General features: G+C 41.3%; 1 protein-coding gene across 2 annotated transcripts in view; it reads right to left on the reverse strand.

The window, feature by feature from the left end:
• il1rapl1a (interleukin 1 receptor accessory protein-like 1a) overlaps positions 1-26,465 on the reverse strand; it is a 133,501-nt gene that overhangs the window by 5,961 nt on the left and 101,075 nt on the right. For both annotated transcript variants that reach the window (XM_017706574.2, XM_017706572.2), the window contains exons 7-10: positions 17,795-17,927; positions 6,530-6,675; positions 1,518-1,664; positions 323-493 (exon numbers count right to left, since the gene is read on the reverse strand). In XM_017706574.2, coding sequence (XP_017562063.1) covers positions 323-493; positions 1,518-1,664; positions 6,530-6,675; positions 17,795-17,927 — 597 coding nt within the window. The remainder of the gene's footprint in view (positions 1-322; positions 494-1,517; positions 1,665-6,529; positions 6,676-17,794; positions 17,928-26,465) is intronic.

Raw genomic sequence — 26,465 nt, forward strand, 5'->3', positions numbered from 1 at the left:
TTAGTTTTTACTATATAAACTAAGTGATATGACTGGACACAGACAGCAGTAGGTAACTGGCAACACTGGTTTGGTCAACTCAATCAAAGACAGCAAAATGCAAGTACTTTTGAGACTTTTTCCCAAAAAGTTAGAGTACTTTCAGAAGCTTAATAATTTCAAGGCCTTTGAGGCCCCACCAGTCTATTTTAGCTTTGGTCTTCATCTGCCTCTGACAAGTGTTTTGCATGTATATGCCTCAACACTAAGAGAAACCAGGACACACATATAGACAGACAGACAGACAGACAGACAGATAGAAAGACACATGGGCTGCACATACTGCTAGTAGGAATCAAGTCCCTGTCTGGAATGAAGAGTTTGTAGCCGTAGTGTTTCTCCAGAACATCAGGAAGGATCTCAAGAGCGAAGCGTTCCTCCTCCTGCAGCTCCTGCCCCCACTGATCCAACTCCACTTTACTGTAGGACAGGTATGCATCATACTCCTTATGATCTATGAGAAACAGAAAGAGAAAAGTTATGTCTATGTTTACATGCAAAGATTTTTACCAATCTGATTGAATACATTAAGACTGAGACGTTTACATGCTCACTCAACAGTCTGATGGAAAATCTCTGTTTACATGCACACTGATCAAAACTTAGACACATTCATAGAGTACTACTCAGTATAGATGTTACCATGACAATGAGCATCTCTTGAGTCCAGTCAGTGTGAGATGAGCAGCAGTGTGTTCCCTGAGTTTTCAGTTGGTGCATGTGCGTTTTTAGTTACTTTAAAATTATGGCAGACTCAGAAAAATGTTCTGAGACACATAAGCTGGACATCAGTCCCACCACTGTCTTCTAAAGATCAAAGCATAAATGTATTCTCCTCTGCACACCAGTTTCTGCTCCCACCATGCTGAGCATTCTAAACTTTCGCTATGACATGAACACACATGAACAGAACCTCCTTAAACTTTCAGAATGGGAATATAATCGGATACAGGTATTTACATGGCTATTATTAGTCTTTTAAACAGATTATTTCCATGACCTTGTTCAATCGGATAGAAACTATATATCAAATGGCCTCAACTGGACTAGTCTATGTATGCAGAGATGTTTTCCATTCCGACTGAGCTATTAGTGTGATTATTCATGGACAATCAGGCTGCATGTTGTCTCATGTCAATAAAAGGTCACAGATATGGCCAGACAGGGCCTGCTGAATTAAGTTTACCCTGAACCAGTTAGGAGGTAGATCATATGTCCTACATCTTCAAAAAAATTTGAAGGAACTAATATTGTGGAAGATTCAAGTGCACTGCTTGTAATGCTCTCAGAGTGATTTCTATTTTAAACAACAAAGTGGGTTGAAACCTTGCTGTCTAAAATACACAAAGCACTTTGAGCATTATGAACAGTATAAATGTTTTTTGGGTGCATTTTTCCTATTGAGGTGTTATCCCTAATCTCTCCACTGGGGTGCACTGCTGAATCACTCTTAAGACTATACCGAACATAATTTTTACCTCCATCAGTATCCTCTCCTCCAAAATGATGCCTGTAGCAGAGCAGGAGCTCAATCCTGTAGCATTTATACACACACAGCAGCAGAACCAGCAGCAGCAAGATAGCTCCCAGTCCCCCAGCTAGCTCCACTGTGTACATCAGCTCAACTGAGTGTGAAAAGAGGGAATTAATGTGGTGTGAGCATTTAGCTCTAGCAAAAATGGCTATTAATGGTTTATAATTACATGCACATGAAGCATTCATAGCACATTCATTAACAGTATGCTAACATTTTAACAAAATTACATAATCATTCACACAGATTTTGTCTTAGTATACTTAATGAATGATTGAACAAATACTCAGCATTATCAGTAAAATCCACAATGAAAAAAATTGCAGACATATTTCTGTTGGTGATTTTGAATTTTTCATTGTCACAAGATCAGTTTGAAGATGCAACTGATAAAACTAGTACAATTATGTGAGCTCTCACTTGTTTAAAGACCTGCAGACACACTTTCCCTTTATGGAGAAGATTGTATTGGATTTATGTTTTATCTTTGATGTCCATCCTAGGGTAAGTTGCTGGCCTGAACAACTTTTGGCCTTGAGCAGATGTTGAAAGACAAAAAGCAGAACAAAAAGAACAAAAAAGTGGCCTGGAAATTTTCTTAAAAAATTCAACAGGTAGTCAGCGTCAGCATCCCTTCATTGTTGTGTTCTGACAAACCAAACTACTTGCAGTGCAGTTCACACTATAAATTGATTTGTCACAGTGAGCTACTGTTCCCCTTACAAAAATGACTAAAGCTCATTATGTTAGATTACTAATGTTATTTACAGACTACTTCAAAAATTTCAGCAGCTCATCTGTCACAGCATTATCTATATGTTAGTTAGTTAACTACATAAAAGTGATTAATGAGCCTGATAAACAACTCATTTTGTGAACACAGTTTTAATGTGAAAATATGACATCTACTCAACCTGGAAACCAGTTCACACAAGGCTCAGCTGGAGAACTAGCACAATAAATAAACAATAAACTGTTTAAATGATGCTGCAGCCTGAGAAACTATGATATTAATCTACATATTTGTTACTACACTGCTCAAAAAAATAAAGGGAACACTCAAATAACACATCCTAGATCTGAATGAAATATTCTCATTGAATACTTTGTTCTGTACAAAGTTGAATGTGCTGACAACAAAACCACACAAAAATCATCAATGGAAATCAAATTTATTAACCAGTGGAGGCCTGGATTTGGAGTCACACACAAAATTAAAGTGGAAAAACACACTACAGGCTGATCCAACTTTGATGTAATGTCCTTAAACCAAGTTAAAATGAGGCTCAGTATTGTGTGTGGCCTCCACGTCCCCGTATGACCTCCCTACAACGCCTGGGAATGCTCCTGATGAGGTGGCGGATGGTCTCCTGAGGGATCTCCTTCCAGACCTGGACTAAAGCATCCACCAACTCCTGGACAGTCTGTGGTGTGGTTGGTAGATAGAGCGAGACATGATGTCCCAGATGTGCTCAATCGGATTCAGGTCTGGGGAACGGGCGGGCCAGTCCATAGCTTGAATGCCTTCATCTTGCAGGAACTGCTGACACACTCCAGCCACATGAGGTCTAGCATTGTCCTGCATTAGAAGGAACCCAGGGCCAACAGCACCAGCATATGGTCTCAAGGGGTCTGAGGATCTCATCTTGGTACCTAATGGCAGTCAGGCTACCTCTGGCGAGCACATGGAGGGCTGTGCGGCCCTCCAAAGATATGCCACCCCACACCATTATTGACCCACTGCCAAACCGGTCATGCTGAAGGATGTTGCAGGCAGCAGATCGCTCTCCATGGCATCTCCAGACTCTGTCACGTCTGTCACATGTGCTCAGTGTGAACCTGCTTTCATCTGTGAAGAGCACAGGACGCCAGTGGTGAATTTGCCATTCCTGGTGTTCTCTGGCAAATGCCAAGCGTCCTGCACGGTGTTGCGCTGTGAGCACAACCCCCATCTATGGACGTCGGGCCCTCATACCATCCTCAAGGAGTCAGTTTCTAACCGTTTGTGCTGGAGGTCATTTTGCAGGGCTCTGGCAGTGCTCCTCCTGTTCCTCCTTGCACATAGGCGGAGGTAGCGGTCGTGCTGCTGGGTTGTTGCCCTCCTACGGCCTCCTCCACGTCTCCTGGTGTACTGGCCTGTCTGCTGGTAGCGCCTCCAGCCTCTGGACACTACGCTGACCTAGACACAGCAAACCTTCTTGCCACAGCTCCCACTGATGTGCCATCATGGATCTAGCTGCACTACCTGAGCCACTTGTTTGGGTTGTAGAGTACGTATCATGCTACCACGAGTGTGAAAGCACCACCAACATTCAAAAGTGACCAAAACATCAGCCAGAAAGCATAGGCACTGAGAAGTGGTCTGTGGTCCCCACCTGCAGAACCACTCCTTTATTGAGTGTGTCTTGCTAATTGCCAATAATTTCCACCTGCTGTCTATTCCATTTGCACAACGGCATGTGAAATTGATTGTCAATCAGTGTTGCTTCCTAAGTGGACAGTTTGATTTCACAGAAGTTTGATTTACTTGGAGTTATATTGTGTTGTTTAAGTGTTCCCTTTATTTTTTTGAGCAGTGTATATCACTTACTTTTAGCTATCACTTAATACTTACTATAGCTCAGAATTATAGGCATGATTAAACAAAGCAGCATGTTTTATTCCATGTTGGTACTTCTGTTTGTCCAGCCACTGCTAAACTTTTTCATGTCTACAGCTCTTCATATTTACAGATCACATTTAAGCTGATTATTTGATTATTATTCAATTTATTCACATTAATATCAATCTAATATCAAAATATCAGTTTTTTGCCACCCTAGTATAGATACATACAATACACATTGTGTCATACACAGTGCTGTGCAAAAGTTAGAGACCATCCCTCGCTTATTTAAAATCTTTTTCCAGTCAAAAGAGCCTTTAAGCACAAGTTTTTCATTTTGCAGATTAGACATAAATTAATGCACAAAGAGAAAGCAAAGAGCAAAGTAAACAAGCAAAGAGAAAATTAAAGGAAAATAAGTGAAAAAACAAGGGTTTCCAAACTGGCCTTCAAAAAATGACTAAAGGTTATAGAGAAAATGAGACTCCTAACAACCACGTAAAACCTGGTAGACCACCAACACTCACCATCAGATAATCAGTATATAGGGGAAGATAGGAGGAAATCTAACTCCACTCTAGCTTCAGATCTGAAAAAATCCATACATGTTTCTGTACATTCCTCCAGTCTGCAAAGACAATGCTCTGTATATCAATGATCTGAAATTATATATGTGACCTCAACATCACTGAATGTGTTTAGAATTACATGGACCGTGAGAAGCTGAAAATGCAACCACCTCCTAAGATTGAATATTGGAAGTGTGGAAAAATGGCCCTGAAAAACTGAAAGTAAGTCTCTAGAAAAGAATGGATGCTATAATGTACCCTTTTAGTTGTTCAGGCTTCAGTGCAATTTTCTGTTAAATATTTCTTTTTTTTCTGATGCTGAATAACTAATGACTGTTTTGACTGGAAAGTAAATAAATAAAGGGTGGCCTCTGACTTTTGCAGAGCTGTACATATTGGAGTAAAATATCCATCCATCCACCCATTTTCTAATCCGCTTCTCCGTCAGGGTCGCGGGGGAGTAAAATGTATAGCTCCTAAATATATTTTAATTTGTTCATGACTATAGAATTAGTATAGACTAAGAATCAATGACACTCAGTGCATCACATCATAGGGTTATAGGGACATGTTTTAAAAAGATTATGTAACTCTTTAAAAATGTTACAGTACTGTTTGTTAATATCCCATGACCCATTACTATAAAGCACAACCAAATGGTTTCATAGCTTTTGCCTATATTGTTGTCTGTAAGTTACTGAATTCAAAGACACTGTAATTATAATTATCACAATGAAAGAGAAAATGACAAATATTTACTCTGATATGGAATAACTTTGAAATATACATTCACCAGCCACTTTATTAGGTACACCTTGCTAGTAAAAGGTTGGACCCTCTTTTTGCCTTCAGAACTGCCTTAATTCTTCATGACAAACTTTCAACAAGGTGTTGAAAACATTCCTCTGAGATTTTGGTTGGTTATTTGAGTTCCTGTTGCCTTTCTATCATCTCAAACCAGTCTGCCCATTCTCTGACCTCTCACATCAACAAGGCATTTTCATCCACACGACTGCCGCTCACTGGATAATTTCTCTTTTTCAGACCATTCTGTAAACCCTAGAGATGGTTGTGCATGAAAATCCCAGTAGACCAGCAGTTTCTGAAATACTCAGACCAGCCAGTCTGGCACCAACAACCATGCCATGTTCAAAGTCACTTAAATCACCTTTCTTCCCCATTCTGATGCTCAGTTTGCACTTCAACAAGTTGTCTTGACCACCTCTACATGCCTAAATGCATTGAGTTGTGGCCATGTAATTGGCTGATTAGCTACTTATGTTAACAAGCAACTGAACCTAATAAAGTGGCTGGTGAGTGTATATTCTGCATTTCACCAGAACTGAATGCACATAAAGGCACAGGACACACTAGCACAGCTTACAGAATGTGAAGCATTTCAGAGCCTTTAGACTGAGGAAATGGAGAGTTTCTGCATTCTTACGAGGGAAAAGAGACGGGTGGTGTGTGTGTGTACATGAACGTGTGTGTGTGTGTGCTTGCACGCCTATCTGCGTGTTTGGAGACATGTTGAGAGAGAAGTATTTCTGATCTCCTGATGCTGTCTCTTCCTCTGAACTGCCATATGAAGAGGAGATGAGGCGCCTTCAAAGCTGTTTGTTTTAAAAGGGAACTTTAGATGCTAATGTATGCCTGAAAGAGCCCCGGAGGAAAGAAAGAAGGAAATCTGCTGCTGTTTATTTATCACTGCAATACTGCATGTGTGTGTACTCATGCATATGGTGTGTGTGTGTGTGTGTGTGTGTGTTCCTGTGCAAATACCTCGTTTGCTGATCTGGATGCTGGCCTGTCGCCGTCCATTCCCATTCTCTGCATAACAAGAGTAATTACCCAGGTCTCCCTCTTCTAACGAGTCTATCGTCAAAGTGATGGACATTTCCTGCTCTCCCAGGTGCTCTCGGATGGTCCTATCAACACAAACACAAACACACACAAACACACACATATTTATATATTATTTCGCCTCATATTCTGCACAAACTAGTTTGGCAATGTTTTATAACTGTTTGAAGCCATTAATGCTGAATGGAACAATACAGACTCTGTAAAAGGCTCTCTGCAAATTTACCCCCAAGACTTCAAAATTTAAAGAAACCAAAAGTCAAAGCTACCCCTACTAAATTACTTTATCTATGGGTTTAATGCTGTGTTCTTAAGACCTTAATGTTTTGGCACTTTGGACTTTTTTTGCACTGGAGAGTGTGTCTAAACATATTTATACACACATCAGAATATATATCTTTATTTAATATGTTTATTTTCCTAAGTGCAGGGATGGACTGTGGCACAGCTGACAAATGTATCATAGTATCATAAAATCTAAATTTTAAAACAGTTTTTTGTGTTTTTTGATGAAAATTATATCTTGTAATGTAAGATACGACGCAGAAAATGGGATATAGAACAAGCAAGCAAAATTGCTTTAAGAAACTGTAATATGCCACTAATGCTGTGATGCAATATTCTGCAATGGTTGTGCTATTTTTCCATCTTGTGGAAAGATCTGCTAAAACACAAACGGAATGCATGCAATCTTCTAACTCACTTGAGACTATTTTACTCTTCCATGCTTATTTGAACATCTCGTCATTGCTTTCCACTTCTCTCTCTCTCTCTCTCTCTCTGGAAGTGGAACAGTGGAACACAGGTAGCTCACATACTTACACCCAAGATACTAGCAATGAGGCTAACTATTAATTAAGGGTAAATACATCTGTTTTCATCTGTCACTTGATGCACTTTATGAAAAGCTGCTTCACATATTTGCACATACGCACGTGTAACTTTATTTTTATTTCAACTTTGAACATACTGTTCACTTTTTTGCTTTTACTTTTTACTACTGTTTTTTAGAGATATTCTTATATTTTCTTTTTTTATTCTCTTAAGAGTATATATGGTGAATGGAGGAACAGCAAAGTAAGAATTTCATTGTACAGTGCAACTGCTTGTTCTGCTGTGCACATGACAATAAAACTCTTGAATACAAATTTCTGACAGATTTTTAACTGGATATATTAAAATATTCTTTCTGTTCTATTTTTATTTCACAGAATATCCTGAGGACATAATTTAAGCTGTAATAATGTTAAACTTGAACCTGGATTATTTTTTTGCCCTTTGGAAGCATATGAGAGCTCATTTTGAACTGTTTTACCCAACCAAAATCATTTTTAAAGGGGTTTTTAAAAGGTTAGAGTCTTCCCTTACACTCTGTTGAACACCATTGTTTGGTTCAGAGTTACAATGAGGCATTCATTTAAAACCTTCACATGGCTGAATAATTTGATTATGGAACCTCACAAAATGCTGACTGTGTTGGTCCATAATTAATGGCAAACGTATTCATTTGCGTTATTAATCTAATTTTACACCCACATTTCCCTGCAGTAACTGAACACAATCAATGTTGAATTGATTCTGTTTCTGCTGAGGAAAACCTCTTTGCAAGTCATTAATTAGTGTATGTTATGGTTGTTGCCACCCAGATTGGATGTATAAGCAGCTTCATAGAGCACCCTGGTTTGTCTATTGGCTGTAAATGAAAATTTACAGTTCCTCACTATTTTCTTGGAATACAATGATCATTTAGAGGTCCAAGAGATATGTTGTTATCCTTTTTCAGAACAATTTACTCCAAACATAGAAACCAAAAACTTCAAAGCCTGACAAGACAATCTTGTGAGCAGCTTAAAAAATGGGCCAAATTAATGTTGTGAGGACAGAGAACTACTGAATTATTTAGTGATTACTTGGTTAGAAAACAGCAGAACTATCAGTTTCCCAGTGAAACTTTCTCCCACACATATTACATAGTCATGTTTCTGGGCACATTCATGATTTCACGGAATCACAAAGTTATTTGAAACTGTTAGCAAAGTTTGTGAAGGTGTATGATGCTTCGCAACTGCAACATAAAAGAGTAAGCATTAAAGTTGAAACTATAATATACCCTAATCACTTCCAAATTTTGGAATTTCTCAGGAGAACAGAAGATCACTTGTCTGTAAGGTTAAACTGAAGCCAATGAAAACCAAGTAAATTCCAATGAGAATGGCTTAATAAGAAAAATTTAAATGGGAATGCCTTAATTTTTGGCAAAATTTCGGCATAAGTAAACAATTAATTAAATCATTAAGATAAGCTATTCATTACATGAATTCGATCGCCACCCCCACTCCCTTCGCATAATTTCTGCATAGTTGTTGTTCTGCAATAGTTAAGAAGAAATAGAAACACATTCAAAGCAGCTTGAAGTGAAACACATCATTGTAGAGAAATGTATTGAGTCAGAATTGCTCACAACAGTTATAAATCATTCACTATTTTATGATAGTTGTTTTGCTAAAGAGATTCTGGCCTAAAAATGTATTTTTTAAAATCCATTAATTGGTGTGAAGTACACGCAGGACGTTGTAAGTACAAAATAAATTGTATTTTTCAGATGTACCACTTTTTTATCATCAATCTTGTATATAAAACTCAGAAGGCACTGGTATTGGTTCAATAGTTGTCATAAAAAGTAAATAAAGTGGTTAGATATGTGTTTTAGACTTCATCACACCTGGTTCCCATCACCATCACTGTAAAGGAATATTCTGTATAACGCACCACTTTAAACCACTCTAAATGACTTTGTTTAGATCAAACCAATTGAACTATGCAGAAATTGTGAGAAATCAGTGTAATTCCCTTTTAACAAATGCATACAAACTCATGACCTAAACCCCACTAAGGCAGCACGGCAGGGCATATATCGAATAGATTGTGTACAAAAATGTCACAGACATATTACCTTTTTTACATAGGAACTTCAAAAATGGTCTTAGGCAATTACTTTTCATACAGTGGCATTAAATTTGCACAACTATCTTTGCTAAATACACATAAATGAGTATTTACATTTACTCATTTGGCTAATCCCTGATTTTAGTTTGAAGCCTGGCAAGAGTATCAAAAGTATGGGATAATGAGGAAAAAGCATTCTTCTTTACCACAGCTAAAAATTTATCTACTCATTTGCTGACCCTCAGAACTAACTATGAAGAAGAGATGTCTTGTAAGTCTTGAGATGACACAGCACTGAGGCAGGAGGGTTTGTGCCATGTTCCTGTGATGACCTCCATGCAGTCTTAAAGTGGTGGATGTTTTCTTGTTCAGAGGAAATGTTTGATAACGTCAGAAGCATTTTATTCATTGTTAGTTTTGGGAGTTAGCTGTGGCAGCATGTCGACATACATCAAGAACCCACAGTCACACATATCAACAACGAGCCGCGTGTCCTCCTTTCCATCTGCATGCCACACTGCTGCAGGGAAGGTCATGCTTGACACGACCAAAGCCACTTAATTTTCTGCTAACTGCCCTTACTGTGTTAGCAGGCTACTGACCAGACCAGGTTGGTCATCAGAAACATGAAATTTCTTTGCTTACTTAACAGCTGTGTAATAACAGTAATTTTGCCAATAAATTGATTTTATTTCAAAGTAGGTATGTACCTGAAGGCTGCACTACTTCTGAAATATTTAACAATAAAATAATTATTCATTAAAAAAATTGAACATTTGACTATTATTGAAATATGGCACTTCTTGAAAGTATATATGCTGAGAATATGCTTTTCAATGTCCATTTTCCAATTCTGTGTATGTAGTTTCAATGCATTTGTGTATTCAGAGCAAAAAAAATTAAGTAATTTAGAATCATTAGAAAAAAATAGCGTAATTTCTGATTGCTAGTTATTTCTGATTACCATTTACTAATAATGATAACTTTTTGTGGTTGACACCAATTAATTTGGATTTTATGTATTTAAAATAAGTTCACACTATAATACTTACATGAAGTGCATGTGAGTTTAGACATAACACTATGAACTCAAATGTATCCAGACATCCCTTCTAATTTGGAAATTCAGCTACTGTAAGGTGTACCCATAACTGACACAGTATTTCAGTTGCACAACCACAGCTTATTTAATCTCCATAGAAAAGCTTTTTAATAGAATGGGACACTCTGGACCAGCTGGCCATGAGACTAAGGTCACAATGCCCAATGCAAAGCCTCGGCTAGAGGGGTAGAACAGTGAGTAAGAATGATGAAGAACCATCAAATTTTGGACAAAATGAAGTCTTTGTGATCCAGAATCATTCAACATCAGTGCAACCTCACTAATGCTATTCAGGCTAAATGTAATCAAATCCTCACAGCAAATGTTCCAACATCTAGTGTAGAGACTGTTAGAGGGGGGATAAATTGCCTATTAATATCTTTGATTTCAGAGAAAATGTTGGATGTGTCCACAGTCAGACATGATCATTACAATATTATTGAAAATACAATACATTTAAATTATTTGTGTAAATATTTAACAATTAACAATTTAACAATGGTAAGTTAAAGTACCACAAGGAAGTGAACTGCATCACTGTAGAGAAAGGACTCCTATTAGTATAGCAGCAGTGCTCCTCCAAGAAGATCCAGTGGTATTTTTAACAGGTTCCATTCGAGCGAGTCAAAAAGAATTGAAATGTCCAGCACTAGTGGTTACACAAATGTCAAGTCTAATAGTATGCTAAATTATCAGCTGGAATTGTCAGCTATAATTGAAATACTACAAATAATAATAATAATTACACATAGGCCACAAATATATCACATCCCACTAAAAATCAATCATTGTAAAACTGTTGTAAAATTTCAGGATGCATTGCATCAAATCCCCCCAAAAATAGACACTGAAATCGAATTGTAGTAGGACCCAGGATTTACACCCCTGTTTCAAAGTGTATTCCAGCATGCAGCCTGCTTTAACCACAGAACGAAGCAGCATGTCTTGTGAAATGAGCTGCAGGTAATGGCAAAACCACAACCACTTTTAAAAACAAATCCTGCATATGTTTACCATGCTCAGTATTAGTAAACTCAGAGCTAATACTGGGACAGCGAATTCCAATTCAGCAACAACTGGAGCATTAAGACAGAAGCATCTAATCCCCATAAGTGAGCTTTGTAACATAACGGTCTAAAAGTGAGCTTTTCTGTGGCTAGATGAAACGAACCATGGCAGTTCCCCATGGTTAAGTGATCTGCACTGTTCTTTTACTATGAGTATGTGTTGTGTAGAGTGTTTTGTGTACATGGCCCTTGAGGAGCCTCTCTCATCCACACTCAGTGTGCATAGCTGATCAGCTGCATTATTGATATACCGTGCACTCAGCATGAGATATTATAGTGAATTATTCAAGAGTTCTTCAGTTTTCAGATCAGCGAGACAGAGAGAGAGAGAGAGGGAGAGAGAGGGAGAGAGAGAGAGAGCGTGAGAGAGAGAGAGAGAGTGAGAGAGAGAAACAGAGAAAGAGAGAGCAGGAGCAAAAGAATCCCTAAGGTGTTAATATACTGTTTTCATGTCTAAATTAATGTAGATTAGAACGTATACAATTTATGGTCTGCACAGCATTTGCCCTACTTCGGACTACAGTATAGGGTTTAGCAACACAATTTTTTGTACCAAGCCTTTTGTGGCAGTTTCAGACACAGTTTGTATGTATTCTGCCTGTGCGTTATGTACAAAATTAGTACATGAGCCTATACACACATTTTCATGCCCAGCGTGCATGGTAAAAAACAGAATGCAAATTTCTCTTTCATATATATGCATTTGAGGGAGGGCCGTACAAAACAGGGAAGGATAACATAAAAATGGAGTGGAGATGTTGGAAAGGTAGCTACAAAAGTAAAATGTAAACTCTGTGTCTAGCTCCACCTTTTCTGTAAGAGACCTTTGCTAAAAATGACTAGGAAAAATATAAATGACCTCAACTGCAACCTGATGGACATCGGGGGTGGTGCCACTTGATTGGCAGACTGGGGTGGTGGTGCCTCTTTTTAAAAAGGGGGACCGGAGGGTGTGTTCCAACTACAGGGGAATCACACTCCTCAGCCTCCCTGGTAAGGTCTATGCAAGGGTACTGGAGAAGAAAGTCCGGCTTATAGTCGAACCTCGGATTCAGGAGGAGCAGTGCGGGTTCCGCCCTGGTCGTGGAACACTGGACCAACTCTTTACCCTCTCCAGGATTCTCGAGGGTTCATGGGAGTTTGCCCAACCAGTCCACATGTGCTTTGTGGATTTGGAGAAGGCATTCGACTGTGTTCCCCGGGGTATTCTGTGGGAGGTGCTTCGGGAGTACGGGGTACATGGCTCTTTGCTACGAGCCATTCAGGCCCTGTACAAACAAAGCAGGAGCTTGGTTCGCATGGCCGGCAGTAAGTCAGACTTTTTCCCAGTGAGAGTTGGACTCCGTCAGGGCTGCCCTTTGTCACCGATTCTATTCATAATTTTTATGGATAGAATTTCTAGGCGCAGTCAGGGGATGGAGGGTGTCCGGTTTGGTGACCTCAGGGTCACATCGCTGCTGTTTGCAGATGATGTGGTCCTATTGGGGACATCAGGCCGAGAACTTCAGCTTTCACTGGATCGGTTTGCAGCCGAGTGTGAAGCGGCCGGGATGAGGATCAGTACCTCCAAATCCGAGGCCATGGTTCTCACGCGGGAAAGGGTGGAGAGCCCTCTCTGGGTCGGGGATGAGCTCTTGCCTCAAGTGGAGGAGTTTAAGTATCTTGGGGTCTTGTTCACGAGTGATGGTACAAGGGAGCGGGAGATTGACAGGCGGATTGGTGCTGGGTCAGCAGTGATGCGGGCTCTTTACCGGTCTGTTGTGGTAAAGAAAGAGCTGAGCCATAAGGCAAGGCTCTCGATTTACTGGTCGATCTATGTTCCCACCCTCACCTATGGTCATGAGCTTTGGGTAATGACCGAAAGAACGAGATCGCGAATACAAGCGGCTGAAATGAGTTTCCTCCGCAGGGTGGCTGGACTCTCCCTTAGAGATAGGGTGAGAAGTTCGGTCATCCGGGAGGGACTCGGAGTAGAGCCGCTGCTTCTTCACGTCGAGAGGAGCCAGTTGAGGTGGTTCGGGCATCTTGTTAGGATGCCTCCTGGACGCCTCCCTTGGGAGGTGTCACAGGCAAGTCCACCGGGGAGGAGACCCCGGGGAAGACCCAGGACACGCTGGCGTGAATATATCGCCCAGCTGGCCTGGGAGCGCCTCGGAATCCCTCCCAGGGAGCTAGTGGAAGTGGCTGGGGAAAGGGAGGTCTGGGCTTCATTGCTCAGGATGCTGCCCCCGCGACCCGAACCCCGGAGAAGCGGAAGATGATGGATGGATGGATGGATGGATGGATGCAACCTGATGCAAACCCAATTAACTAATGAACAAACAAACAAACATAAAAAGGACAAGGGTCTCAATATAGAGCAGCAAATAATTTCATTACCAAAACTGAAAAATATTTAGTTTTATGCCATCTGGTACATTTTTGATGAATCTATAAATTTGAATGAAAAAGTTTTGAATTTTATGTGGGGATATGCAATGTTCTTAATGTTTACTAAATTAAGTAAAGGTTCATTTACTAAAGAATTTACATTGTATGTATGTTTGTATGTACAAACATAAAGTCCATCCATCCATCCATTATCTTCCGCTTCTCCGGGGTTCGGGTCGCGGGGGCAGCATCCTAAGCAATGAAGCCCAGACCTCCCTTTCCCCAGCCACTTCCACCAGCTCTCCAAGGGGGATTCCGAGGCGCTCCCAGGCCAGCTGGGCGATATAGTCGCGCCAGCGTGTCCTGGGTCTTACCCGGGGTCTCCTCCCAGGTGGACTCGCCTGTGACACCTCCCGAGGGAGGCGTCCAGGAGGCATCCTAACCAGATGCCCGAACCACCTCAGCTGGCTCCTCTCGACGTGAAGAAGCAGCGGCTCTACTCTGAGTCCCTCCCGGATGACTGAACTTCTCACCCTATCTCTGAGGGAGAGTCCAGACACCCTGCGGAGGAAACTCATTTCGGCCGCTTGTATTCGCGATCTTATTCTTTCGGTCATTACCCAAAGCTCATGACCATAGGTGAGGGTGGGAACGTAGATCGACCGGTAAATCGAGAGCCTTGCCTTATGGCTCAGCTCTTTCTTTACCACAACAGACCGGTAAAGAGCCCGCATCACTGCTGACCCAGCACCAATCCGCCTGTCAATCTCCCGCTCCCTTGTACCATCACTCGTGAACAAGACCTCGAGATACTTGAACTCCTCCACTTGAGGCAAGAGCCTATCCCCGACCCAGAGAGGGCTCTCCACCCTTTTCCGCCTGAGAACCATGGTCTCGGATTTAGAGGTACTGATTCTCATCCCAGCCGCTTCATACTCGGCTGCAAACTGATCCAGCGAAAGCTGAAGTTCGCGGCCTGATGTCCCCAATAGGACCACATCATCTGCAAACAGCAGCGATGTGACCCTGAGGTCACCAAACCAGACACCCTCCATCCCTTGACTGCGCCTAGAAATTCTATCCATAAAAATTATGAATAGAATCGGTGACAAAGGGCAGCCCTGACGGAGTCCAACTCTCACTGGGAACGAGTCTGACTTACTGCCGGCTATGCGAACCAAACTCCAGCTTTGTTTGTACAGGGCCTGAATGGCTCGTAGCAAAGAGCCATGTACCCCGTACTCCCGAAGCACCTCCCACAGAATACCCCGGGGAACACAGTCGAATGCCTTCTCCAGATCCACAAAGCACATGTGGACTGGTTGGGCAAACTCCCATGAACCCTCCAGAATCCTGGAGAGGGTGAAGAGTTGGTCCAGTGTTCCACGACCAGGGCGGAACCCGCACTGTTCCTCTTGGATCCGAGGTTCGACTATAAGCCGGACTCTCTTCTCCAGTACCCCTGCATAGACCTTGCCAGGGAGGCTGAGGAGTGTGATTCCCCTGTAGTTGGAACACACCCTCCGGTCCCCTATTTTAAAAAGAGGCACCACCACCCCAGTCTGCCAATCCAGTGGCACCGCCCCCGATGTCCACGCAATGTTGAAAAGGCATGTCAGCCAAGACAGCCCCACAACATCCAGAGCCTTGAGGACCTCAGGGCGGATCTCATCCACCCCTGGAGCCTTGCCACCAAGGAGCTTCTTAACTACCTTAGCGACTTCGGCCTCAGTAATGGACAAGCCTATTCCCATGTCCCCAGACTCAGCCTCCTCACTGGAGAATGTGTCGGTGGGATTGAGAAGGTCCTCAAAGTATTCCTTCCACCGCCCAATGACGTCTTCAGTCGAAGTCAGCAGCACACCATCTCCACTAAATACAGTGCTAGTGGCACACTGCTTTCCCCTTCTGAGTCGCTTGACGGTTTGCCAGAATCTTTTCGGAGCCGACTTAAAGTCACTTTCCAAGGCCTCACCAAACTCCTCCCATACACAGGTTTTTGCCTTGGCGACAACTGAAGCCGCAGATCGCTTGGCCTGTCGATACCTGCCAGCTGCCTCTGGTGTCCCACAGGCCAACCATGCCTGGTAGGACTCCTTCTTCAGCTTGACGGCATCTCTCACCTAGGGTGTCCACCACCGGGTTCGAGGATTACCGCCCCGACAGGCACCAACTACCTTACGGCCACAGCTACAGTCAGCCGCTTCAGCAATGGAGGAACGGAACATGGCCCATTCTGAGTCAATGTCCCCCACCTCCCCCGATATCTGGTCAAAGATCTGACGGAGGTGTGAGTTGAAGATCAATCTGACAGGTTCTTCTGCTAGATGTTCCCAGCAAACCCTCACTATACGTTTGGGCTTGCCTGGTCTGACCGGCATCTTCCCCCACCACCTGATCCAACTCACCACCAGGTGGTGATCAGTTGACAGCTCAGCTCCTCTCTTTACCCGAGTGTCCAAAACACATGGCCGCAAGTCCGATGACACGACTAGTCAATCATTGAACTGCGGCCTAGGGTGTCCTGGTGCCATGTGCACTTATGGACATCCTTGTGTTCAAACATGGTGTTCGTGATGGACAAACTGTGGTTTGCGCAGAAGTCCAAAAACTGAACACCACTCGGGTTCAGATCAGAGAGGCCATTCCTCCCAATCACACCCCTCCAGGTCTCACTGTCATTGCCCACGTGAGCGTTGAAGTCCCCCAGTAGGACAATAGAGTCTCCAGGAGGAGCACTTTCAAGCACCCTTCCCAAGGACTCTAAGAAGGCTGGGTACTCTGAACTGCTGTTCGGTGCATAAGCACAGACAACAGTCAGGACCCGTTCCCCAACCCGAAGGCGTAGGGAAGCTACCCTCTCGTCCACCGGAGAAAACCCCAACATACAGGCACAGAGTCAAGGGGCTATGAGAAAGCCCACACCTGCCCGCCGCCTCTCACCATGGGCAACTCCAGAAAAGAATAAAGTCCAGCCCCTCTCAAAGAGATTGGACCCAGAGCCCAAGCTGTGTGTTGAGGTGAGCCCGACTATATCTAGCCGGTATCTCTCAACCTCGCGCACCAACTCAGGCTCCTTCCCCGCCAGTGAGGTAACGTTCCAAGTTCCAAAAGCCAGTTTCAGCAACCGAGGATCATAACGCCAAGGCCCACGCCTTCGGACACTGCCCGATCCACAACGCACCGAACCCTTACTACTGCCCCTCCCATTGGTGGTGGGTTGATGGGAGGGGGGACTCATGTAACTCCTTCGGGCTGGGCCCGGCCGGGCACCACAAACATAAAGTCCTATTACTATTATTATTATTATTATTGTATAGACAAATGTGTTTTCCAGCTACTTTCACATGAATTCTGCATTGGTGTGCCAAAGTGAGGAATCAATATTGATGGCGTTTTATAAAAACAATAATCCACTCAGGGCTGTTCGCTCCAAGATTTCTGTACAATGCCTAACAATGCTCTTAACAATGGGAGAAATAACTGTAACAGATGTCCTCAAGCAGCTTCTTGCTCTGACTTATTTAGTGTACCCTGTCATTTTAAAGAATGTACCATGTGCAGCTGAACCTGCTCTTTTGTCTTCTTATTATTTCATTTCTTGCATTATAGTCTTTCATTGCTCCTTCTCCAGTTAAATGTCATCACAGCGGCAAATGTGTCTGCTGTGTGAGCTGTCCCCAAGACATGGCGCTTCACCTGATGTCGCTCTCTCGAATGCGGCTTTGGTCCATGTCCTCGATGAACTTCTCCCCCTTCATCCAGTAGACCAGGGGGCTGACGTCGCCACTGTAGCCAAAGAATGCACGGCATGTCAGGTTCACTGCTGATCCTGTATGGGGCAAAAAAGGACATGGTTAACATTTTGGCCAATCAGATCACACTCAGCAGAGTCTGCAGTAGTATCAGGATAAAGGTGCTACACTAAGCCATTACAAGCCCATAAATGGTGACCCCAAACTAGGGATGTGAATTCCGACTAATTTGAATATTCAAGTAACTGCAAAAGTAATCTGTGGATAAAAATAAACCGCCAAAAAAGTACTTCATACATCAGTAGCAAATTTAGCAGCATGCAATGTAAGGCATCTAAAAACATGTCTTATTATTTGAAAAAAAGTTGAGAGAAATCAGTAGTTTTCAACTGCCTCAGATGTGAGCTTAATTACAGCTAACTGGCCCCACACTGGATGCTGATAAGGACTCGTCCTCTTCTACACAAGGTATGTTTTGCTCAATGGAACACATGTTTGTAAGAGAAATATATTTATACTGTTTCTGAATCTAGCTAACACCAGCTAGAGTAGTTAGCAATAAAGCTATGCCATCTCTGCCTTCTCAATCAGATCCTTGAAAACATTGGAATTCTTTGGAAACACGCTAGTGTTAATGCACATGCTTACATATACAAGCAAAAAGTGCCATTTCATTTAATTACTGGTCTGCATTTTTTTTACATCTTCCTGAGATAAAACACAATGAACTTGAGTTAACTGAGCACAAGAGTAACTATACAGATCCTGACTCCAAACAACTAAAATGTGTAATATTTTAACCCTTTAACCCTGAGATGTTGCACTGGATATACAATTGGAGATATTCTGTGAAGATTTTCAGTTATCTTTTCAAAACATACTTTACATTATTGCCATGGTTTGGTCATTTATTGAATTAGAATCAAACTGAAAATGTTGCAAGTGCAGACACACAATGCAAACTAAATGTAATCTAAACTCATTTTATTGCTTACATAACCAATTATGTAATCAAACACTGTTCATATAGTTACATTACAATAACAAAACAAGTCAATGAAAATAACTAAGTCTTGTTGTTCTTTCTGGTACCTTCTATTTTGTTCTGAATGTACTAAGATTGGACTTTAGTAATGTGGAGATGTCTTACACTTCATATCTGATGAGCTCAGGTACTACACTCTCTAACGAGGTCAAGTCTGCATCTCATTAAACAGGCAGAAGAGAAGATTTCTTTTAGACTGGCAAATTAGACCCTCCCGCCATCTTTAAAGATATTTCCTTTAAGTCTAAGCCACAAAAAAAAAAAAAACCCACAAGAATCCAAAAGATGGGCCAAGGAGTGATTCATCACAACCTTCTATAAGAAACAATGAAGGGTTTAGTTCCAAAATGTACTATGGACAACTTTCAAAAGTCTCCTTTTGTTTTTTTTTCTGGAAGTAGCCTCTACACAAGTTTATCTTTATTAGAAAAATATGCCAGCTGTTATTGTTTTGTTACAAGCAAAATTGTGGAAAATGTTTATATTTCATGTTGGAATGAAAGTCCTCAAATATTCTTAATATCTTAATGTAACCAGATTTTATCAAGAAAAAAACATAAAGGACGGGTGGCATTTTAAAAATAAATCATATTCCTAAATAATTGCAAAGTTTAGAACAGTGACAATACATACACAAAACACTAAAATGATTCTGGTTTACCCTCATTCCCAAAACCTTTTAAACTTCCCTCCATTTTTATTCTTAGCATGAGCATTTCACATTTTAACATTTTCTTTCAAACGGATATAAATCATAGGTTGTAGTGGTTCAGTGGTCAACCAGAAAGTCGGTGGTCTGAACACTTCCTGACAGAGAGAATCTATGAACATTTTTATAACAGAGCTCCTGAACTCCATGATTGTTACTTGTTCATGTGGTACTGGATTCAATATAACTGAAAGAGTCTCACATACATGCACACTTGTCTATGATTCTGACACACACACGCACACACACACATATGAACACACATTCACATGCAAGTACAATAGCTTGCCTCCCTAGTGCAGCTGTTGTGCGTAAGCAGTGATGTCAGTGGTACCAATGTGTACAGTACAGAAGCAGTATGCACTTCTCTCACTGAGCCACTCAGAAACTAACTAATCATTAATACCACTGCTCAGCCTTCTGACATCTACACACACTCAATAAACCACTAACCTTCTCTTCTTCTTTTCTTAGATCTTCTCATTTTCTGTTCTTCTCTTTCCCCTTCTATTTTCTCCTCTTTACACCCCATCTCATTCCACTTCTTCGCTCTCACCTTCTCTTTTCCTCTTTTCTCATTTCCATACTCATTTCTCCCTCTCTTCCTGGGTCTCTCTTTTTCTATTTTCTCATTTTTCTCCTCTTCTCACCCCCTTCTGTCTTCTTCACTTTTCCTCTCTGTTCTCCTCTTCTATTCCCTTCTCTTTTCTTGCTTCTCTCTTCTCTTCTCTACTTTTCTCCTCCTCCAGTCCATTCCCTTCACCTTTCTTCTCTTTTCTCCTCTTTTATTCCCCCTCAGTTTCCTGTCCTTCTTATCAATTTTCTCATCTTACATTCCCTTTTTATCTCCTCTCCTCTGCTTTCCTCTTCTCTCCTCTCTTGCACCAGTATCATTGTCTTTACCATAATAACAAAAGAAATGGTTGTTGTGGCGCACTGTGGTATAGGGGGCTGTATAGTAATGTTTATGTAGTATGTAACAGTACATGTTTATGTGCTGACCACTGCCTCAAACCTGGCTACACATGTGCAGCATCCTGCCATCAGGGGGAGCTCAAACCCCTCAATGACTATTTGTTTTACTGTGGGTATGGTGTGCATGTGACAGATATGTGATGGTCTTCTGTGTGCCAAAGAGTTTGCTGTGTGCTTGCCTCTTATTTACCTATACAGCACAGCACTGCATTGACTGAACAAACAGAGGGAAAAATGAGAAAAGAGAGAAAACATGAGAGAGAGAAAGGAGTGAAAAAGGGAAAGAAAGAAAGCAAGAGAGATGAGTGTTACTACTTAGAGAGCAATATGTCTCAAAAGACCATGAAGGCCTTTCATTTATCTTGATTCTATTCTTTCTTTCCCATCCCTCCGTTCTTCTCTCTGTTTGTTTCTCAGCGCCTGCTGTCCATTGGGGAACTTTAATTAGCTCTAAAGATCAGCACTTTGTGAGCAGATACTCTTTCTCTCATCCTTTCATCCACTGTCCTTCATTGATCCCTGCTTTCTGATGACATAATAGATTCTCTATCTCGGCAGCCCTTACACAACCTCAACACAGCCATAATAACCTTAGCATTGGCCAGGTGAATGAGGAACAAAGGAGCAGCCTACTTCACATTCAAAAACTCTCTCTTACACTCACACACACTGCACTCTTTACTAAGTACCCTCCAGCTATTCTCGATAGCTGGAATCAAAGAACAGATGATGCCCCCCTCCCTCCCCATACACTCACCCACAGGCTTCATTTCCCTAGAGAATCAGCTTCAATCTCCAAAATGAATCTAAAGTCAGTGTAATATAAGCACATCAGTAGGTCCTTTCCCTTAGGTATTCAACCCACAGCTTTCACCCCCCCTCTCTCCCTCTCTCTCTCTTGCTCTCTTTCATCTCTTTCACCTGTTTTATCACTCTCTCCCTTCTCTCACTTTATCTCTCACTCCCACTCTCTCTCTCTCTCGTTCTCTCTCATCAAACCCTGTTGTCATGTGTGAATAGAGCAGTAGGAGATTTGACTCATATCACTCCATCACTGTGTTCCAGATATGTTGCACTGATTGAGTCAGTTGTAACAGAACTGGTGGTTCTTTTTTTGTATCCTCTGTGTACAGGCTGTATGAGTCTGTGTGCATGCTGTATGTGAGGTCCAGCTTAGACAAGGACCTCATTTGCAGAGAGGACCAAGTAGACAACAACAATGGCCAAGACAACCATGTACAACATGCAGTCTGAATGACAGCAGTTACAGTCTGACTCGTCTACAGAGCCATTTACATCTACAGTAAATGAGTTTTACGATAACACTTTATATTAAGGTAATTTATGAAAAAAACAACAATGTTGCTAAATTAAAACTTATTGCAGTGGGTAGCGATGTCACCTCACAGTAAGAAGGGCCTGGGTTTCATTCCTAGACCAGGGGTCTCTTCTGTGTGGAGCTGGCATATTCTCCCTTCTGTCTGAGTGGCTTTTCTTATGGTACTCAGGTTTTCTCTCACACTCCAAAGACATCCAGTCAGGAGAACTGGAAATGCTTAATTGCTCCTAGGTGTGAATGTATATGTTTGTATGTCCGCCCTGTGATGGACTGTTGACCTGTTGAGGATGTTGCCTCCCCAATGCTTCTGCGCAATGGCCGCTGGCAAAGGCTCCAGCACCCCCCATAACCCATAAGGATAGGTGGCTTAGGTTGTAACTGTGCATGCTTTCAGCTTCTTTTTCCTGCACTTTATCTAGTGTCCCAAGACTACATATAAATCTGTGTTTTGACATTTTGGACTGTCTTTCGACTACAATTCTGGTTTATCCCTTTGTTGAGATTAAACATCTCTTTTATCGCGATGTGCTCACGTCTGAATTCGGTTGCCTTGTCACAGCATGACTGTACATACAACAATGCTTTTTCATCAAATTCACATAATAGAATTCACATTAAAAACTCCTCTTTTACTTGGAAGTATTAGTTGAATCTTTAGAATATACACATTTGACAGAATGTCTCTGCTTGTTTTAATGCATAAAATTTCAAAATCAATTCATATAAAATGGCAACATGCTGTTCATGATAACTGTGCCTTTCTAATGTTTTAAATATACACTTTATTCTGCACACAGCCTCTCAAATCTCAAATCTCCTTAAAGAAAGGAAACTCAAACAAACCGTCTATATGTAGAGGTTTGATGGCAGGCCCTGATCTGATATGATTTGATTATTCTTTGGGACTAAGGCAGGGCACAAAAATAAGAAATGGCAGTTTAATCGAGCATGTGTAACTCAAAACATTTTCTGGATGACTGACTGAGTGGCGCTGTGTGTTTGACTCAAAAACTCTGAGCATGAGTGTGAATGCTTAAAAGTCCAGAAGTGAAAAAATTAACTTAACAAGGTGCAAAAACCCACACCTAACTGGTGCTGATCAATGTTGTTCTCAAGTACTGGGAAGATGAAACAGGAGATGAAAAAGAGCATAAAATAAAACCATGCTTGAAAAAAGGCCACAGAAGAGCTTTTTTTGAGACATGGGAAAGGACTGACAGATCTGAAAGAACTCAGAGGTCACAGAGAGAAAAAGCAAACAAATATTTGTTAAAAAAAAGCTAGCAAAAGAAGCTTGTGTGTGCAAGATGCTTGCATAAAAATATGTCTGTATGTGCAACAGACAGATATAGCAGAAGAGAAAGAGAGAACAAGAGGAGAGAAAAAGGAGAAAGAGAGACAAAGAGACAGCAAAAGTGTGCGAGAGAGAAAGAGAGGGGGTAGAGAAAGTCTGAAGGGAGGAAAAGAGGAACAGATAGAAAGAGAGCGAGAGAAATGAGAGAAAAAGAAAGAAGAATAGAAGAAGAGTGAGAAAGAGGAAGAAAGATAGAATGACAAGAAGACAGGAAAAGAAAGAGAAACGGACAGAGAAATTGCGAGACAGAAAGACAGAGAGAAGACAGAAAAAAGAAATAGAATGAGAGAGAAGGCGAGAGAATGATGAAAAGAGGAAAAGAAACTCACTCACATGCACACATGCATGCACACACGCTCGCACACGCGTACGCTCTCACACGCACACACGCATGCACGCACACACACACAGTGCACGTGCAGCGTCCACATTATCCTCCATTATGATGAACATTACTTCAGCCCGCACACACTCTCACTCTTAAAGGTCAGCCTGAAACTGCCAACGCCTCAAAGGTCATGCTGCTCTAACAGGAGCGTGTGTGCTTGATTAGAGTCGTGGCCTCACAGGACACACGCATACAAACACACACACACATACACACACATATACACACTAGAGAGAACAGCTCCCACCCATCAAAGAAACAAGGGATTTACTTATCTCTCTACCATTGCTCAATCACTCACTCTCTCTCACTCACTCTGAATTCAATGAGTATTACTGGCATGACCATATTTAGCTATAGAAGTGCCAAAACTACCAGTGAAACAATAAGAAGAGAAAACAGATTAATTTAGTCTATTTATAAAAAGGTTTAATTAAAAAAAAAGTTTCTATTACTAAAGAATAGAGTCACTGCGATATACCGATATATTCTTCATCATTAGCTGGAAGATGTTGGAGCTAAGTGGATGTCAGCACATTTATGTGAACAGAAGTGGACTGCTGTGATGAAAGTTTAGGAGAATATGTGAAAAGTAAGCTATATAGTCTCCTTAAGCACTTAAATTTTGTGCCATTTCACAGTTTAACAACATCTTACACAAGTTAATGGTACAGAATAAAGTTAACAGAAGTAAGTCTATTTCAAACTGTACTGTAAACTGATATTAGCTGGTTAAAAAGCTAATAGGCTAATTTGTTCATTTGATTGGGTTTAATGTTAGGCCAGCTATGATAGAAAAACCCAAACACCGCATTAATGTTGTAACATGACCTCATTAATAGTTGGTCATAAGATGATGCAGGCACAACAAGTAAGTTATGTTAGCTAACGTAGTTTGTCAACGCTAGAATGTTTGTCTTTTTAATCTCCCTTTTCATCTTAAATGGTACACCAAAATGCAACTGCCTAACACAAGTGCTGCACTGTGTAAGCTGGAAAAAAATTGGAATAAGAAACTGGCAAAATAAAGCTTATCTTAGTTTGGCATTAGTAAGACGGGCTTGATAAGTATCATTCTTCTACTGTATGTGTTTTCTTTCCAGTTTCAACTGTACAGGAGGCAAGAGCTGGCACAAAAGGACAGAGGGAGACATATACCGATACTCAGTGGTAAGCAATAGTGTACATTTCATCTAATAATAATATAATAATAATACATTTTATTTATAAAGCGCCTTTCAAGAGACTCAAGGACACTGTACAGTAAAAGTGAAAAAAAAAAAAACAGCAAACATAAAAACAAGATAAAACAATTGTTATAACAATAAAAATATTGGAGAAAGAGCATAAAAATAAAACATAAGATAACAATAAAAACACAAGAAAGATAAGCTGCTCACTCATATGCTATCCGGAAAAGATGGGTTTTAAGACTGGCCTTAAACAATGATAATGAAGTACACGTACGCAGCTCTAGTGGGAGTCCATTCCAGAGTTTTAGGTCAGCAACACTAAACGCTCTGTCACCTAGAGTACGCATTTTAACAGTCGGGACTGCAAGGAGGTGCGAATTTGAGGAGCGAAGGGTGCGTGGAGGAACATAGGTCTGGAGCAGGCTGCCTAAATATGCGAGGGCGTGTCCATGAAGAGATTTAAAAACCAGCACCAGTAATTTATACTGTATACAATACTGTACTGGAAGCCAGTGAAGATGTTTTAATGTGGGTCTAATAGATTCCCAAGATCTTTTATGGGTCAGAACCCTGGCAGCAGAATTTTGTACATATTTAGAAGCTGAGTAGGGAGGCCATGCAGCACTGCATTACAGTAACAAAATATAAAACAGTGCATTACAGTGACAAAAGCATGAATACTAGTCTCAGCAGCAGCAAATGAAAGATACGGGCGAATTTTGGAAATATTCTTCAGGTAATAAAAGCTTGCATATATTTTTAATGTGAGGTTCAGATGACAGTGTTATGTCAAATATGACACCCAAATTACGAACCTGAGCAGAGGACGAGACAACAAAACTCGGAATAGGGAATGGAAGGGTACTGAGCTTTCTGACAGTCACAGGTGAGGAAATCAGTATACATTCTGATTTCTTACTATTCAGGCTCAAGAAGTTTTCAGTCATCCAAGCCCTTACATCAGTTAAGCATTCAATTAATACAGTGGGAGGAAGAGTATGGGATGGTTTGGTACAGATATAGATCTGCACATCGTCTGCAAAGCAGTGAAACTGAAGACCATGCCTTCTAATAACGTTACCGAGAGGGAGCATGTATAATATAAAAAGCAGAGGGCCAAGTACTGAGCCCTGGGGGACACCATGGGACAGCACACACGGATCAGACCGAAAACACCCAATTGAAACAAACTGCTGCCTATCAGCAAGGTAAATTTGGAACCACCTAAGAGCAGTACCATTGATGCCGATCACATTTGCAAGCCTGGTTAGAAGCAGGTTATGACAAACAGTATCGAAAGCAGCAGAGAGGTCTAATAAAATCAACACATTCAACATCCCATGGTCAGCAGCTAAGAGCAAATCATTCACCACCTTAACTAGTGCCGTTTCCATACTATGATTCTTCTTGAAACCAGACTGGAACACTTCAAACAGTTCATTTGCTTCAAGGTGATCAGTTAACTGGGAAGCAACAATCCGCTCTAATAATTTTGCCAAAAAAGGAAGATTAGAGATTGGCCTAAAATTAGCGAAGTTCTCAGGGTCTAAACCAGGTTTTTTTAGCACAGGGGTAACAGCAGCCAACTTTAAACAGGCTGGGACCAAGCCTG

This window comes from Pygocentrus nattereri, chromosome 6 (genome assembly GCF_015220715.1).
Source record: "Pygocentrus nattereri isolate fPygNat1 chromosome 6, fPygNat1.pri, whole genome shotgun sequence".
NCBI lineage: Eukaryota > Metazoa > Chordata > Actinopteri > Characiformes > Serrasalmidae > Pygocentrus > Pygocentrus nattereri.